The 17,030-nt window shown below is 44.5% G+C and overlaps 1 protein-coding gene across 8 annotated transcripts in view; it reads left to right on the forward strand.

Annotated features, from left to right (window-relative positions):
- ZFAND4 (zinc finger AN1-type containing 4) overlaps window positions 1-17,030 on the forward strand; it is a 58,018-nt gene that overhangs the window by 8,060 nt on the left and 32,928 nt on the right. For 6 of the 8 annotated variants that reach the window (XM_053308820.1, XM_053308823.1, XM_053308822.1 and 3 more), the window contains 3 exons: window positions 3,904-3,979; window positions 4,062-4,129; window positions 14,578-14,764. In XM_053308820.1, the coding sequence (XP_053164795.1) occupies window positions 3,904-3,979; window positions 4,062-4,129; window positions 14,578-14,764 (331 nt within the window). Of the gene's footprint in view, window positions 1-3,903; window positions 3,980-4,061; window positions 4,130-8,748; window positions 8,838-14,577; window positions 14,765-17,030 lie in introns of those variants that run through there. The other 2 variants (XM_053308824.1, XM_053308825.1) reach the window with 2 other exon arrangements.

The following is a 17,030-nucleotide window of genomic DNA, read 5'->3' on the forward strand; positions in this document are numbered from 1 at the left end:
CCTCAGTTTTTCCTTGCCTGCAGCAAGAAAAACCAAGATTCATCTTAGAATAAAATTAATTCAGTCCACTTTCTATTGTACTTACCCTTCGTAAGTTTTACATTTATTTTAATTCTTTGAGTTCTCAACCTGCTGTTGTGACGGAGGCAGGAGAGATTGATCTGGATCAAGATCTGTCGAGATCCATAAGGATGGGCTCTGCGCCTGTGCGGAGACTATGCGGTAGCCATGCCATAGCTTGTCGAGGCGCCCAAGCTCCGCCCACACGCATGCAGCATGCTATTTAAGGGTGGCTGGATGTCACGTTCCTCAGTTCTTTTCCGACCGCCTTAACGTTAGGACCTCGGTCTACTGTTGCTGTCTCTAGAGAGGAAAAAGCTCCCCCCCTTCAATTTGGACATGTTATGGTCAACAAAGTTACTTTCGAGCAGTGTTCCTTGTGCAGTGCTAAGCTCTCTTCCACTTACACACCAGCATTTACTCTGCTTGCGTGAGGGGCAGATTGTGGAGTCATGCCATTTAGGGATGTGCACGAATGGGTTCGGAGGCCCTTTTATGGGCCTCTGAACAGGTTCAAACACCGGGAGGTTTGAAGGTGGGGGTGAGACAACTTTAAGAGCGGGGAAGGGTATCCCTCTCTCCGCTTTCCCCCCGCCAGTGCTCTGTTTGTAAAGATTCCATCGGGGCGGCAGCATACTTCCTTGCTGCCCCATTCCCTCGTTGGTCAGAAGTGCCGGGAGCGCGTGTGTTCGCTCGCATGTCGGCACTTCCGGCCAAGGAGGGAATAGGGCGGCAGGGAGATATGCTGCCACCCTGATTTACAAATGGAGCGCCAACGGAGGGAGTGATAAGTGCACCCTCCCCCACCCTTAAAGTTGTCCCACCCCCGCCTTTGAACTGGCCCCTGCCAGTTCCATGCACATCCCTAGTGCCATTGTCTCTCCTTTATGAAACGGGCAAGGCAGAACCTCTCTTCCTATTCCAGGGCCCTTTTGTGAGATCAAGTACTGGTGGCTATAGATTGGGAGACCAGAGTCCTCCCAGTCTGAAACAAATGAAATAATTCACCAAAGCTCCCTTGATTCTGGACCCTTCAATACTAAAAACATTGAAACCAAACCTGATTGCAAACCAGTTGCATGCTCCTCTGCCACCAGAGACTGCCCCTTTGGAACAGAAGCAACCATTCAAGCAGTCTTCAGACCCAAAACAGCCAATGAAACAGCCTTCAAAACTGAAGAAGCTGTAACACCAGCAGCCATAACCTTGTAGGGAAAAAAGAATCCAACTTGTAAGGTGATTCTCAGGTGCCACCCCTCCCCACCCCACCCCCACCCCTCAATTCTCAAGCTTAAGAAGATCCTGCCACCATTTTCTCCATTGAAACTAACACCCTCTATTCATGCTCCAGAAGCTCCTGATGTTCAGCACATCCCATCGGGTTTGGAATCGGTCTGTTTCTCGCCTCGCTCTTCCAAGGCTGACTATTTCCCTGATGGTTCTTACCCAGGTGATACCATCAGTGGGGGACCAGCTTACCCCAAATACCTGGATTATGGCTCTGACAGGAGGCAAGACCTCTACAAATGCCCTAGACTAGATTCGCCCAGTCACTATTCTTGTTCCTTTGATAACTGGGCCTATTACTTGCCTTCCTATCCCCACTTCTCAAGACCTCGCTGTTGCGCTCCTCATTATGACAGAATCTCAAAGTACTCTTGGTACTGATCTGATCAATACTTCTCTTATGACTTATACCACACTTCCACAAAATATGTCCTAAGTAAGCCTGGGATATATAAACCATCTCCTTTATGTTGCCTTGGAACCAATGGGACATGGCACACACTGAAACATCAGGTCAGCTCCTAATCCTTCCTTCTCAACTTTTTGGTACCTTCACAGCCAGAACCAACCAACCCATCTCTGGATACCAATCTTATTACACAACTGGATCCTGATAAACCAGTGTACTTCGGTTCAGAACACCAATCCAAGCCCTCCACTGGGTCGGACCTACCCTCAGGATCATCAAGAGTGGGTAACAGATCTCAAACTAGAATCAACATCCACGGACCTAAAATTTTTATTCAGAGCAGTTTTTTCAGATGGCATCTTCTCTGAGACTTGATCCACTTGATCCAGTCTTCAGGCACTCTTCTCTGGTACTACCAATGTTACTGGCACTTCTTGAAGTGGCAAAGGCTATCTAGGATCACCCATCCTCACTTCCACCTACACCCAGACATCTAAAGAACTTGTATCTTATTCAAACGTAAGGCTGTCATTTCTTCTCCAACATCTGGTACCTAGCTCAATAATTGTTGAAGCAGTCCAATTCAGCTTCTGCTAGAAGGCATTAATCTTAAATCACAGAGTCTTGCTCCAGATGTTTGATCAAGTATCAAAGAGGCCCTCTTTGGCTCCAAAATTTATTATACCATAAAGCACATTCATAAGTTGCATAACACTGCTAAATTCATGAGTCTGCTTCAGTCTTCTTCCTGGACTTGTCCATCTTCCTCAGGCTTCATCTGAACATTCCTCCTTTTGTTCTACCAATACTAACTCTACTAACCTCTCTAGGCTACAAGTAAATGTGGAAAAGTCCAATTTATCAGCACCATCTTTGACTTGGCACAATTAAGAGCATCTCCCAAGGATGGCATCTGTAACCTAACAGTCCAGGCTCTGTCAAATGTCACCATTTCCTTGCGGGCATGTTCTTTGACCAACTGCGTACCATGGCCACAGTCACAACAAACACTTGGAGGCAAGCCCACAACAAACCATGAGCCAAGCCCAGAAATTTTGGCTATCTCGGGATGAATGCTTGTAGTGATTTTTATTCTCCTAGAGATGGGAAATAGGTGATAGCATTGTTGTACTTACAGCTTTGTGTGTTATCACCTCTTCTTTATTCCTATTCCCAAACAATGAGGGTAAAATTGCAGTCAATTTTGCACAAAGGAAAGGGTTACTGTAAGAATTAAAAATTGGTGCATTCTCTCCACAGTATAATCTTTGGAGGAAAATTGACACTCCTGCCTGTTTTCATTTCCATTCCATAACATTTCATTTCCATAAATAACATTTTTATAGTAGTCTTTAAAAAAGCGTTTAAATGCCATTGCAAGCTTGGCCACTGCATGCCTGATTGTCAGGACAATAGATGCATGATATATGCTGAACGTATTGCAGTGCTATTTCCCATTTTCCATCTCTAGGGGTATATGTACGCCTTGTCAAAAATCAAAATAGGCTTGTTCCCCCAGATGGTAGCAACCACCCCAGTTGGCTCATATACTATGAGTTTAGTAGTACACTACCATGTATGAAAGCTGCATATTTCTGGTTGCTGAAGACAAATGTGATGAGCTTCCAGTGGAATCTGGCTGTTCACTGTTAGAAACAGCGACTGACATCCAGACTTAGTTACTTCTGAGTAGTCCATTGAAATGAAGTAGTCCTTTAGAGTAATTCCTGAGCAGTACTATTCAGTACGTTAGTCTGAATGTCAGCCAGACTTTTGAACTGGACTGACCGTGGGCTGTTCTAGCGATAAATTCTTCTGCCCTTGTCATTAATCCTGGAGGTGGGCATAGGCTTTGTGGCTGTTAAGTAGTAATGAGAGGACATTCTGTACATGCTTAATATCACTTTCCCCTTTATTTTTTCACACCTTAGAGCTTAACCCTGGCATCTAAAACAAATTATGGAGTTTATGCCAGGTGTGCCCTGGCTCACATGAAGTATGCCCTAAAACTGAATAAATGTATTTTGAAGTATATTTAATTGATTTTTCAGCATAATTCATTTCCAAACCATTTTAAAGATGTCTATCTTAGTGATGAATAAAATCTTTTTACTGTCAGTCAATTTAAATTTAAATTTCACTTTCAGGTATCCCCGTGTCGCAGCAGCACTTAATCTGGAATAATATTGAGTTGGAGGATGACTATTGCTTGAATGATTACAAGTGAGTATTTAAATGAAGTTACATAGTTTTGGAATATTTCTGTTTGGGGGGAAAGTTAAAAAACATTTTTGGTTATTTACAGCATATCAGAAGGTTGCACTTTGAAGTTGATATTGGCAATGCGAGGTGGACCTATTAATACTAGAAGAGGTAGGTGCAGATTACACTTTATCTGGAATATTTTTACAAAGTTAGTGCAATCCAACCAAAAACTAAACAGTATTTGCTCCCATTGACTTGCATGGAAGAAAGTTGAAAATTGTGTGCCTGATTCCCCATTGAAATTAGTGGGTTGTAACATTCTAACTTTTGACTTGATGGTGCTCCTACCTAAAAAATATTGCACACCAATGCTGTTCTGTGTGTTTCAGTTTCATCCTGCACAGCTGAAATGTATGCAGTACCTGGCAGTTCTGTACCAGAACTGGGCCTGCTAGGCATGGCAAGAGTAGTGAATAGTTTGCCTTTCACCATTCTTGCCGTGGCAGGTGTTCTACTACCCTCTAATGAAGGTACACAAATAAACACTAATATCTCCAGCTTGAACTGGAACTAAAGACTGGACAGGAATGTACTGAGTTTTGGAGAGTACAACATAATTACACAGATCACCTCCCTCCTCCTCCTCCTCCAAGCTGGGGAGAGACTGGAGTTTGCCTTTATGACACTGAGTGGTGGAGGCTCTTGGAGCACTTTTTCAAACTAGTGACACTCTCAGGTGCAGCATGAGGAGGGGGACGGAGTACTTTCTTGTGCATGTTTGTTCTGAAGCAAGGACATGGACCATTTTAAAAAACTTGAGTTCAGTTCAGGTTCATCAGTATTTTTTAGCTCTCTGGTTCAGTTCCAGTACAGACACTGACTTATAAACAGTGTCTCAGTAATTAGTTCAGGCAGCAGCAGCTCCCATCTGCTGCCTCAAACAGGCAATGGATAGATGCGAGGAGGAGGAGGCGGCAGTGCACCCCTTCTTGCTTCCTCCAGCTTGTGGACATCCGTTAGATGTGAGCTAGAGGCAGGCAGAGCATGAACTGGAAGGAGGTGGTGAGGGGAAAGAGGAAGGAAGAGGATAGCAGTTGGGCCACCAAAAGCAGAGCAGCACTGTGTGTGCCTAGCCTCAGGTGTCCACTCAAGCCAGTTCTGGCTTTTGGTCCTGTGAACCAGTTTAGATACATTTCACACAGAATAATATCAAGCCCATATTTTATTTAAATCTGGTGAGGAGGGGACACTTGCAGACATACGGAGAAAGAAAGCACCTGTGCAGCGAGAGCAGGCTAACAGCAGTTCCCAAATAACTGCATGGTGCACCAGAGAAGGGACTATTTTTGATGGCCACCCCTTTCCCAGGTAGCCTTCTGTGCCACCTGAATATATGTCCCTGAGAGTAGCATCCTCAGAGATGTATTTTCAGGTGGTACAGAAGGCTTCCTAGAAAGGGGATGGCCATAAAAAATAGCCCCTTCTCTGGTGCACCATGCAGTTATTTGGGAAGTGCTGTTAGCCTGCTCCTCTCGCTGCACTGATGCTTGCTTGCTCTGTATATCAGCCACTAACTTGAATGCCAGCTTCTTTGATACTCGTACTATGGCAGTTACCATGACTATTGCTAAAAGTTAACATCTTAAAGATCTTCCTCAGATCTTGGGTTTTATATGGTCAAACAGACAATACTAGACATGTCATTAAGATATTTCTCTCATGTGAAGTTACAGTGAAATTAGCTGCAGGAGAACCCCCCCCCCCCCATCAGTATCAGGACCGCAGTTAAACTCACTGCAGTCCTGACAAAAATTGTCCCTCTAAAATTATTATAAGCCCTGGGAGGAAAGATCCCATAGCTGCCTATGGAGGAGCCCCTGGTGGCGCAGTGGTAAAACTGCCGCCCTGTAACCAGAAGGTTACAAGTTCGATCCTGACCAGGGGCTCAAGGTTGACTCAGCCTTCCATCCTTCCGAGGTCGGTAAAATGAGTACCCAGAATGTTGGGGGGCAATATGCTAAATCATTGTAAGAGATTTGGCTATAAAGAGAGAGCTTAGAGAGCTCCGGCTATAAAGCGGTATATAAATGTAAGTGCTATTGCTATTGCTATTGCTATAGAAGTTTGGGGGAGAGTGGAATACCTCAGGAGTGCAGCACAATACCCCTTCCATATGTGCTTATCCTCATGCTGGCTCAATAATTTATTCCCTGTTGCTGCCAGTTTATTGTGAAAAAGAAAACACGGAAAGACTAACACCAACTCTGGTATCACATGTATCCCATTCCTTACCCTTACTAACATTATTTTGCCTGTTGTTGAATTATTTTAAAGAAAACCTTCAGTTTAAGTTGAAAGTTTAGGTGCTTACAGTTTTCACTTGTACTGTAAAAAGAATGGATGTTGCAAGTTAAGGTAGTCAGTTTCCTCACCATGTAAGCATTTGTACAGTAGTTTATACAGTCATACAGATTGGAAGGAGACGGACACACACACACACACACACACACACACACACAGTATGTGTGTATATGTATATATACGTGTGTGTGTGTGTAACCACTCAGCAGCTCCCACTTGAGAGTTTAGTAAGAAGCCTACTACCACCACCACCACCACCACAATTAGCAAGAACTTCTAGTAAAAGCTATCCTTGACGAACAATATTATATTTGGGCCTTTCTCACTGTATTGTAGCTAGTCATTTTGGATTAAGCATTTGTTAACTAGATTATCAGATTATAAAATACAAAATATACATTTCCAAGTGTGTTTGAAGAGTATCTATTATATTAATTCTTGTAGATGTGCCTCTGTTGCATCCCGGCAACACAGCGGATTGGCTGGGCAGCGGAGGCGCCGGATTGGCTGGTTGGCCGCGTAGGGAAGTGGCCATTTGGGGAGGAAAAGAAAGGAAGGAAAGCGGGCAAGTGGAAAGGAGAACTGAACGGACTGGGGCAGAAGGGAGGGGAGAGAAAGCGGGGGAGCCCGGCTGGGCAGAGACAAACAGTTGGCCGCTTCGGAAGATGCTCTCTAGAGGGAGGGCTGCAGGAAGGAGCTGGCTGAACGCTTGGCGGCCCGACACCAGGGACTGGAGGAAGGAGGATGCGGCAACGGCCAGCAGGGAAAACACAAGCAGGCTAAAAAGCGGAGGCGGGGGGGAGCACGAATGAGAGAGAGAAAAAGAGAGAGAAAGAGTTGGAAACGGAGGAGGGAGCAAGCTGGGGCAGAAGGATTGGTTGGGGAGGGGACTGAGGCAGAAGTCTTGTGGGGAGGGGAGTAGGTGACCGGTGGTGGCCGCAGACTCTAGCGAGCGAGAGAGGTGTGGGGGGGGAGACAGAGCGAGCGAGAGAGGCGGGCAGGGGGGAGACAGAGCGAGGCGGGCGGGGGGGAGACAGAGCGAGTGAGCGAGGCGGGCGGGGGGAGACAGAGCGAGCGAGTGAGCGAGGCGGGCGGGGGGGAGACAGAGCGAGCGAGGCGGGCGGGGGGGAGACAGAGCGAGCGAGGCGGGCGGGGGGAGGGCGAGCGAGCGAGCGAGGCGGGGGGGGAGGGCGAGAGAGCTGTGGAAGGACCAGCCAAACAAATTCTCCCAACTAACCCCAAAAAGGAAGTGAACTACCATGCTCTGTTTGTGTTCAGCTAGTTTAATTATATATCTATATGATTTTTAGATAGTATGGTTTATATATACTCCTGCTCTCTTGTTTCATGATGAATTTTTGCCTGATGCTTCTTTAGAAGGCAAATGTGCATCCCCAAAGTTCCACCTTACTATAGTAAATGTCTAAGTGGAAATTCAGCAGGGCAGCAAGCATCCACTTGCTACAGATACACCTGATGCATTGTGATATAATCCACAATATCCAATGAGTAGGCTCCTAAGAGAATGTGCCATCAGTAAAGACAATCTGCAGAACTGTATGCTTTCAGCATCTAGCTGTAGTCCTCAAATAACCTGCTATGGATTCTAGAGGCACTTTCAACCCTGGAAAGGTTGTCCAGGTTGACACCAATTGCTCTCACCTCAGCCAAAAGTGGTATCAGCAGTTGGAGGAATGGCAAAGAGTTGGATTAAGACTTCTGTACCTACCAAGCATTTAAAAGGAACTTTTTAATTATATTAATTATTATTAGCAGGGCTACATCATCGTCGTCGTCATCATCATCATCATCATTATTACATTTATATCCCGCTCTTCCTCCAAGGAGTCCAGAGTGGTGTACTACATACTTAAGTTTCTCTTTCACAACAACCCTGTGAAGTAGGCTAGGCTGAGAGAGAAGTGACTGGCCCAGAGTCACCCAGCAAGTATCATGGCTGGATGGGGATTTGAACTCGGGTCTCCCCGGTCCTAGTCCAGCACTCTAACCACTACACCACACTGACATGTTTTTGTCATTCGTCTGTGCAACTCTGTGACACTGGACAGAGTAATACATCTTTTGATTACGTTCAAGAACAAATCAAAGTGAGGAGGTATCTCTGATTGAACCTGGAGGAGCTGAAACAAACACTTAGAAATGAGGGAAGTAGCAATTAGCTACTCCAGTGAGAGAGCTATGCCAACTAAAGGGTGGGGAACATGGTTCATAAACCATGTTGAAATCCACCTACAAGAGTGCCTTAAATATTTGCACTTTTGGGAGAGGGAATTTGTTTATGCAGTGAGGCAATCAAACGGTGCTCCTCATTACTTTGTTTGACAGGCAGGGAAATAAAATGAAACGCAAGGTATGCAGCCAAGAAGAGTTGCAACCTGATGATCCTTTCTCCATCCTTCGTTTAGGCTAAGGGACCAGATGACTCTTGCATTGCCATCAGCCTGAATGGAGGTGAAGTTGCTGCACCTGTTGAATTTCTGCATGGCTATAGCAGGTGATATTTTGGGGCAACATGTTCTTTTTAGAGATGCAAAAATTCATCAGGTGTAATCTTTCAAGGTGAGGCCTGGGTCCAGGAGTACTCCCAAGCTGTGCACCTGCTCCTTCTGGGGGAGTGTAACCCCATCCAGCACAGGAAGATCTAACTCATCCCTCAGATTCTGAGCTTCCACAATGAGCACCTCTGTCTTGCTTGGATTCGGCTTCAATTTGTTATCCCTCATCCAGCCCATTACTGCCTGTAGGCAGGCATTTAGAGAATGAGTGCCATTTCCTGAAGATGGAAAGGAAAGTAGATTTGGGTGTCATCAGCATACTGATAACACCCAGCACCAAATCTCCTGATGACCTCACCCAGAGGTTTCATGTAGATGTTAAAAAGCATTGGTGACAGAATGGAGCCCTGGGGGACTCCATATAACAGCTCCTGTTTTGAGGAGCAACTGTCATCAAGCTCCACCATCTGGGATCTACCCGAGAGATAGGAACGCAACCACTGCAAAGCAGTGCCCCCTATCCCCAACTCCCCCAGGTGATCCAGAAGGATACCATGGTCGATGGTATGGAGCACCGCTGAGAGATCCAGAAATGATGAGGAAACGTAGGTGCAATACAACAGATCTATTTAAGATAAAAATTGGTGTACAGGAAGTGAAAAGGGATTGGTTAGGCATGTCAATATAACCTTAACTGATAGTCTTAAAAAGAGTCTCACGAATGTATTTTATGTTCCAAATTGTAAATAAATCAGCTTAAGACTTGCTGTAGAAAGGACTGAGAAATGGAAGAGAAAAGCGGGGGAGAGGCAAGGAGATTCAGAGAGGCTGACAGTTGGTTTCCCTATCCTCATCTGATGGTGCGCTCGTTGCCCTTGTAGAAGGGACATGAGAGCAGGTATCCTCACTGGTGGAGGGCAGCAGAAAAGCGGGAAGAATAAGGAAAGGTGAGTGGCATAGAGCTACCACTCTTGAGAACTTGAATGCTGCAAGTCCAGGCAGACTCCAATTCCAGTTCTAATACAGATTTCGAAGCTGTGTGGCTGGGGCAGGAATACTTGTTCTCCAAAACCTGGCTAGGGGCAATGCATAGATCATGCTCCCATACTGGAGGGACTGAACAATGAAGTTCGTAGTCACAGGAGTTGGTCAACTTGGGTGTAGACTTGCAGAACAAAAGACTGGAAATGGCTTCGGTGAAATGTATGTGAAGCTTTGAATGTTACCTTAAGCTTATCTGAGATGTGTCTCTAAGTTGGAGAGAGAGGTTTTTAGCCTGCTTTCCAATAGGCTTATGAGATCACCCGACATTCTCTGTGTGTTTCCCCGTCTGTCCGTCCATCCATCTGTGTCCCCTTATCAACTTCGCAACACCTGGACCAATATGAACTAAATCGGGTATAGATATAGGAACACCTCAGTGGCGTAACTTGTGGCAATGTCACCCACCCCAATCCAAGATGCCAGATGCATGAACTTTTGAGGCACAAGTGGGCTAAGTTGTGAACCACCGAACCAATTTGAACCAAATTTGCTACAGCTGTAGGGACACATACAAATGGCCCAAATGGCATGGTGTGTGATGATGTCATCCACTCCAGTTCAAGATGGCAGCTGTGTGAACATGTGAGATGCAAGTAGGCTAATTAGTGGACTGTTAGGTACAGTTGCAGTGAGTGACATATAGGAACACCTCAACGGAGTTGTTTGTGATTGTCGTCCATTAGGTTGTTGACAGTGGGGTGGAGATGTGCCATTCTTATCTGAGTTTGCAAAGGAGAGTTATCTCTTGCAGGACAGAATTAACTATTCTCTCTGAGAATATGTTTTTAGCCTGAGGTCTATTTTGCCAGCTTTTTCTTCTCCGTAAAAGTCAGAGAAAGAGAGGTTTGGGGGATAATTCCCTTCAGTTGTTTGTTATAGTGACCTAGGACTGCATTGCCCCATGTTCTGCTTGTGCTAAGCGACCAAATTGCATAGTTTGCCAAATACGGGCATGTACAGAGTTCAAAGTCCCGTATTCCAAGATGGAAGCTGTGATCCAGAGTTCCAAATCATATAGAGGGGTGCTGTTTGCAGCCTCAAAACAAGTGGTTTGGTAACATCCAGCAGTAGTTAAAAGAATGTTGGGCCTTCTTTTTACGGAGAAAATTCCTTATCTGACATATTAAATCAGACCAGACCCAGCCAGGTGACTTTTTAATTATTCTCCTTCAAAAGACTTTTAGAAAATGACCAAGTCAATATATGCATTTGCACAGAACAAAGGTCAATATTCATCATGTTTGTATCCCACACTTTTTCCAAGGAGCTGAGAAAAGTGTATATAGGATTTTGTATTATCCTCTTCAACAACCCTGTGAGACAATTAAGTCTGAGGCAGAGTGACTGGCAATAATGGCTGTGGGAATTTCGACCCTCCCCTCCCTGATCTCATATAATACTTAGAGGCAGCAGGGGGGAAAGCTCATGATCCATCTAGAGAAGTATCAACAATAACCCAGCCTGGAGGTGATTCAGACATGGCTTTATGCCTCGGGGTATCTGAAGAGCAAATCTGCTTCTCAGCAGACTCACAAGATATTTAATTTGGGGCATTAAATGGACAGTTCACATAGTGTCAGCTCCTCTCAGCAATCCCTGGCAAATCTTTTTCCTGTGCATTCCCATCAGCTGGTTCTGAGTTTTTCTTCCAACCAATCCTCACAGAGGAGGAGGTGAGATCTATTTGTTGTTGTTGTTCTTGTTGTTAGTTTGACAGCCTTGCGGAAGAACAGCATGATGAGTTGCCAAGGAATCAAACAGCAGAACGCTTAACCCAGCCTGCTGAATTTGACTCAGATCTTTGCTGATTTTTAGAGTCAACTTGCCTTTGTGAGTGAATACCTTCATCACCTCATCCCTCCTGCCCCCCCCTCGCCACACCCCAGAGGCAGGGAAGTTTAAAGTAGAAACCATTGCTTTTCCTGTCATTAAGAAAAATGCAGGCAAATCAGCTCCAAAAATGGAGGGGGGGGGGACCTCAATTACATCAGGCTGTAGTTTCTATTCTGCATAACTCGGGAATTTCTCCCTCCCCTGGACTCCCTCCACAGAATTTCACCAATCTGCTAAAAACCCTTCTCTCCCTGCCGCCCCCCGTGCTTGCAACTGCAAATACTCAGAGTAGTCCATACCCGACAGCTGTCAAACTCCCCTTCATTGAGTTTTGAAAAATGCCACTCCACACATCAAGGGAAAGCGGCGGGGCATAACAGGCTTTTTTCATAAGCCGCTGGAAATAGAGGATTATTTTAAGTCAGACATAGATTGGGCTAAGCCAGAATGTGTGGCCTCAATTTGGGGAAGAACAGAGTTCTGTCTGTACTGGTCCCTGACAGCCCAAAGGGATTTGGAAGTAAAGGCAGCTGATATGTGGACTCACACTCTCCATCCTGAAGAAAATTCGAACCCAAAGCCATGTGTGTAAAGCCTCCTGGCACTTAATCTGCTCCTTTATTTGGTCTCTCTTGACTTACTGGGTCATTGTTGAATCCTGAAATAATTTGAACAACATGTATTCTTTCTGAAAGAGTTTGCGTAGCAATGAAAATGGTGTGTAGGTTTGGTGGACGTTACACTTTATGATTTTCTAGATTTAATATTTTGCTTTTTATAATATTCGCTGAAAACTTAACTAAAATGTAATAGAGGGGGAAAATGAATGCTTAATAATCTTGGATCTTAATTGTTCTAGTTGACTTTTCAGGGATAGCTGTTGTTAAAAAGATGACTTCGTGAATTCATTACTGAATTCAACATGGGCTGACATCAAGATTAACAAAGTGCTGAAACAAAGGAATTTCAGCTCTGGTGGTACTGCGGACTAATTCAGTTCTGCTATTTGCACGCAGAGCAGGTGGGGCAATTTTCACTTTTCTTCTTTTCCCCCAGAAGCGTGTCTCGGAAGTTGAGGGCTGCATCATCCTCAAGGACCTACTTCTAGGTTGCACAAAGTGCTTTCCGGGGGAGGGGGAGATTAGTCTGGTTCATTAGTCTGGATGTCAGCCTTTGAAACTAGAGTGGTTTATGGTTGTTCATATGTTATGGAAACTCCCAAGTATTATGGTGTTCGTATTATACACTCTGTGTGAATATTTATGAATGTGTGAAATGCAGAGACAGATTTACATAGAAAATATACACACAAGATTAAAATAGCTATCTGTGGTTGCTTCCAATAGAGAAGGTTGGAAGGTGTGGAATTCTCTGCCACAAGATAAGGTGACAGCCAGCAACCTGGATGGCTTTAAGAGGGGTTTGGATTACTTCATGGAGGAGAGGTCTATCAATGGCTACTAGTCGGAGGGCTATAGGCCACCTCCAACCTCAAAGGCAGGATGCCTCTGAGTACCAGTTGCAGGGGAGTAACAGCAGGAGAGAGCGCATGCCCTCAACTCCTTACTGTGGCTTCCAGTGGCATCTGGTGGGCCACTGTGTAGCATCCAAGAGGATGCTGGACTAGATGGGCCTTTGGCCTGATCCAGCAGGGCTGTTCTTATGTTTTTATGTTAAGGTTGATCTACATGTCCTCAGAGATTTCTAATAGCTGGCAAGGGCTGATATATCACGAATGGCTTCACCATACTACTACAACTTTGATAGTTTTGAAAGTTGTCTAGACTGTGTGCTCTTTAGCATGGACCAATGATGTAACTGGTCCACACCACTACAGGCCTTTGTAGAGGTGCAGCATAGCATTCAACAGATTTGTGATTTTGCCAAGGAGAAAGAAGATATTCTAACCATCTTTGCAAAGGCAAAGATTGGACCCTCTGTTCTTCAGTAAACCGTAAAGTTTGCTGGAACTTTGCCACTTTAGCTAGGGATGTGCACGGAATCGTCTGGCCTGGTTTGCTTTGAGGCTGGACTGGCCTCGAACCCAACCAGGCCAGTTTGGTCCAGCACCCCCTTAAACCCCCCGCCCTGTTCAGTCCGAGGGGGATTCGCGATCTTGATTTTTAAAATTAACTTTTAAAAACCTTTTACTCCCCTCGGGGGAGTTCCTGGAGGTGGTGGCAGGGTCCGTGGAGGTTCCCCCTCCCCGCTGCCGACCTTCAAAATGACCCCTTTGGCTGCTATTTGGCCAGTTTTCGGCCTTCGCCCAGCAGCCATTATGGAGGCTGCTCGCCTGCGCACATGGCCTCTGCGTGGCCTAGGCTACACATGGCCTCCATAATGGCTGCATGGCCTCCAAGTGAAGGCCTAAAACCAGCTGAAGAACAGCCGAACCGGCTGAGGGGGTCATTTCGAAGGCCGATGGAGGGAGGAGGAACCTCTGCAGACCCCTGCTGCCACCTCCAAGAACTCCCCCAAGGGGAGTAAAAGGTTAAAAAAAGTTAGGGTTTAAAAAAAAATTTTTTTTTTTAACAAAATCAAGATTGCGAACCCCTCTGAACGTTCGGGGGTGTTCGCTCCAGGGTCAGACCGAACATGGGGTGTTGTCAACTGGTTTGACGTCAAACACGTTCAAAATCAAACCTGTTTGCACACTCCTTACTTTAGCCAGCTATTTTAAAATAGCAGTTTAAAATAATGACTTGCAAGCCATCACTTCAGGATACTGCATGTGGATTCACTTAATTTGGCCCATCAGACCTTTGAGGAACATTTCTGTAGATGTGTCTTTGAATGAAAAGTTCCACTTCTGTTGCTTCTATTGAAACTTAAAACATTTCTTGCTTTTTCTCTTCTTTATAGTTCCCGTGGAAGACCCAGTTAGGGAAATAACAGAGTACATGGATCCCAGTCGAGATGACACCTGGGAGAAAGGCCCATCCAGTAAACAGGTTACCTTCTTGGTATACCGGGAAGGAGACCAGTTGAATTTTTTTCGTGTGGTAGACACAGAAAATGAAACTTTAACACCATTGTCTGAATCGTTAAGGTATATTGGAAGATTTTCAAATATTTTTGTCTTGATCAAATAATATTTAAATTATTACAAGAACATTTTTGAATATTATGGTGCCTAAAATAATCAAAAATTACCATATTGTTATAGCTCAAGTGAGCATGAATGAATTGTAGAGGTTTCCATTGCATTGATTGTTGCTTACCTTATTGAGCTTCTTGGTATGAAATGAGACATGGGGCATGTTCGCACAACCCACTGCAAATAAGTATCAGGGACCTAGGAGCACCCGGGGAGCGAATGCTCCTGACATGAGCTACAGGTTTGACCCACAGGTTTGTGACATCCAAGCCTGCCATATTGGGTTTTTGTCCCCTCCCAAATTCAAATGTGTCTTAGAGATGTCGGGAGCAGGCAACCTAATAATCTCCATCTGAGATTTCTGGGTTCAGGCAACACAAACATGGCCAGAAGGTACTAGCTTGCATTAGGAGCATGCATTCCCCAGGAACCTACAGTGCCTTTCTGCTTACTTGCAGTTGGTTGTGTCTGTTCTGGAGATCAGTCCAGTATACTGTGTTCTGAAAACTAAGCATTGTGCACCATAGAAATGTTCCTAAAGAGCCAGTGTGGTATACTGGTTAGCGTTTTGGACTAGGACCAGCGAGACTAGAGTTCAAGTCCCCATTCAGCCATGAAACTCACAGGGTGACTCTGGGCCAGTTGCTTTTCTCTCAGCCTAACCTACCTCACAGGGTTGTTGTGAGGATAAACATAACTATGGGCTCCTCAGAAGAAAATCAGGATATAAATATAAAAATAAAATGTGGTTTTAATTTTATAAAAATGTTTATTTTTCAGAGTTTTTAAAAATATATTTGTTACCTATAAGACCTCCTGTACTTATTTAATCACTATGTTATTATTTTAAAAGTTTGTATAATGTAGCCCACCAAAAAAACATAAACAAAAGATTTTAATAATAATAATAATAATAATAATAATAATAATAATAATAATAATAATAATAATAATAATAATTTGATCCCTTCCAAAAATGGCTCAGGGCGGTTTACATAGAGAAATAATAAATAAATAAGATGGATCCCTGTCCCCAAAGGGCTCACAATCTAAAAGAAACATAAGATACACACCAGCAACAGTCACTGGAAGTACTGTGCTGGGGGTGGACAGGGCCAGTTACTTTCCCCCTGCTAAATAAAGAGAATCACCACGGTAAAAGGTGCCTCTTTGCCAAGTTAGCAGGGTAAAAGCATCATTGTAATAAAATAGTAAAAGCATCATTGTAGAGAAAGAGGACTTCTTATAGTAAGTTCAAATAATCAAAATTAGCATTGGGAATAGCACACAATGAGCTAAAACTGTATAAATATTGACTGATACGATAGAGCCGAATTGTAATATTAATTTAACCAACTCCAGGGCGATATATGCTTCCTAGGAATTTAGGGCTCGTCATGCCTGGTGATACCCAGTTCTGGCTAGGTTGTTCACGTATATAAATTGAAATGGGAAAATATCAAAGAACAGGGGTGTAAAACTAAATAGTTTTAGGTCAATTAGCCTTCTCAGTGTTCTCACTAAAATATAAGAGTATTTATTTCTTACATTGGAGAAATGGGCAGTTGAAAGCACATTTATAACTGAAGAACAGGAAGGATTAATTAAGGGCAAATCCAGAATAGACTGTGCTTTGTATTGAAATGTTTTTTTTAAAAAACCATATACTCAAAAGGTTGCTTTTTGTACAATACAGTTTGCACATGCGTCGGCCGTGAATGTGGGGATGCTGGGCGATGCTGAACGTGGCTGCAAGGGGGAATGCTGCAGTCCCACACCCACGTGGTTTAATTTTTTTAATTTTTAATTTTTTACATTTTATATCCCGCTTTTCCTCCAAGGAGCCCAGAGCGGTGTACTACATACTTAGGTTTCTCCTCACAACAACCCTGTGAAGTAAGTTAGGCTGAGAGAGAAGTGACTGGCCCAGAGTCACCCAGCAAGTCTCATGGCTGAATGGGGATTTGAACTCGGGTCTCCCCGGTCCTAGTCCAGCACTCTAACCACTATACCATGCTGGGTAAAAGCAGCAGGGCAGGGAGGGACAGGTAGGAGAAACCTTCCCAGTCACTTAAAGCAACCCCCTCCCCCGTTCTTACAGGAGTGCATGCGGGGGTGCACCTAGGTAGTTTTAGAGCCTGGGCCTAAAGGGCTTCAAAGCCCCCTCCCCACCCGAGGGCTTGCGGGGTTCCAGAGCAAGTTAAATCTCCCTCCTCCT

Source organism: Hemicordylus capensis, chromosome 3, assembly GCF_027244095.1.
Source record: "Hemicordylus capensis ecotype Gifberg chromosome 3, rHemCap1.1.pri, whole genome shotgun sequence".
NCBI classification, from domain to species: domain Eukaryota; kingdom Metazoa; phylum Chordata; class Lepidosauria; order Squamata; family Cordylidae; genus Hemicordylus; species Hemicordylus capensis.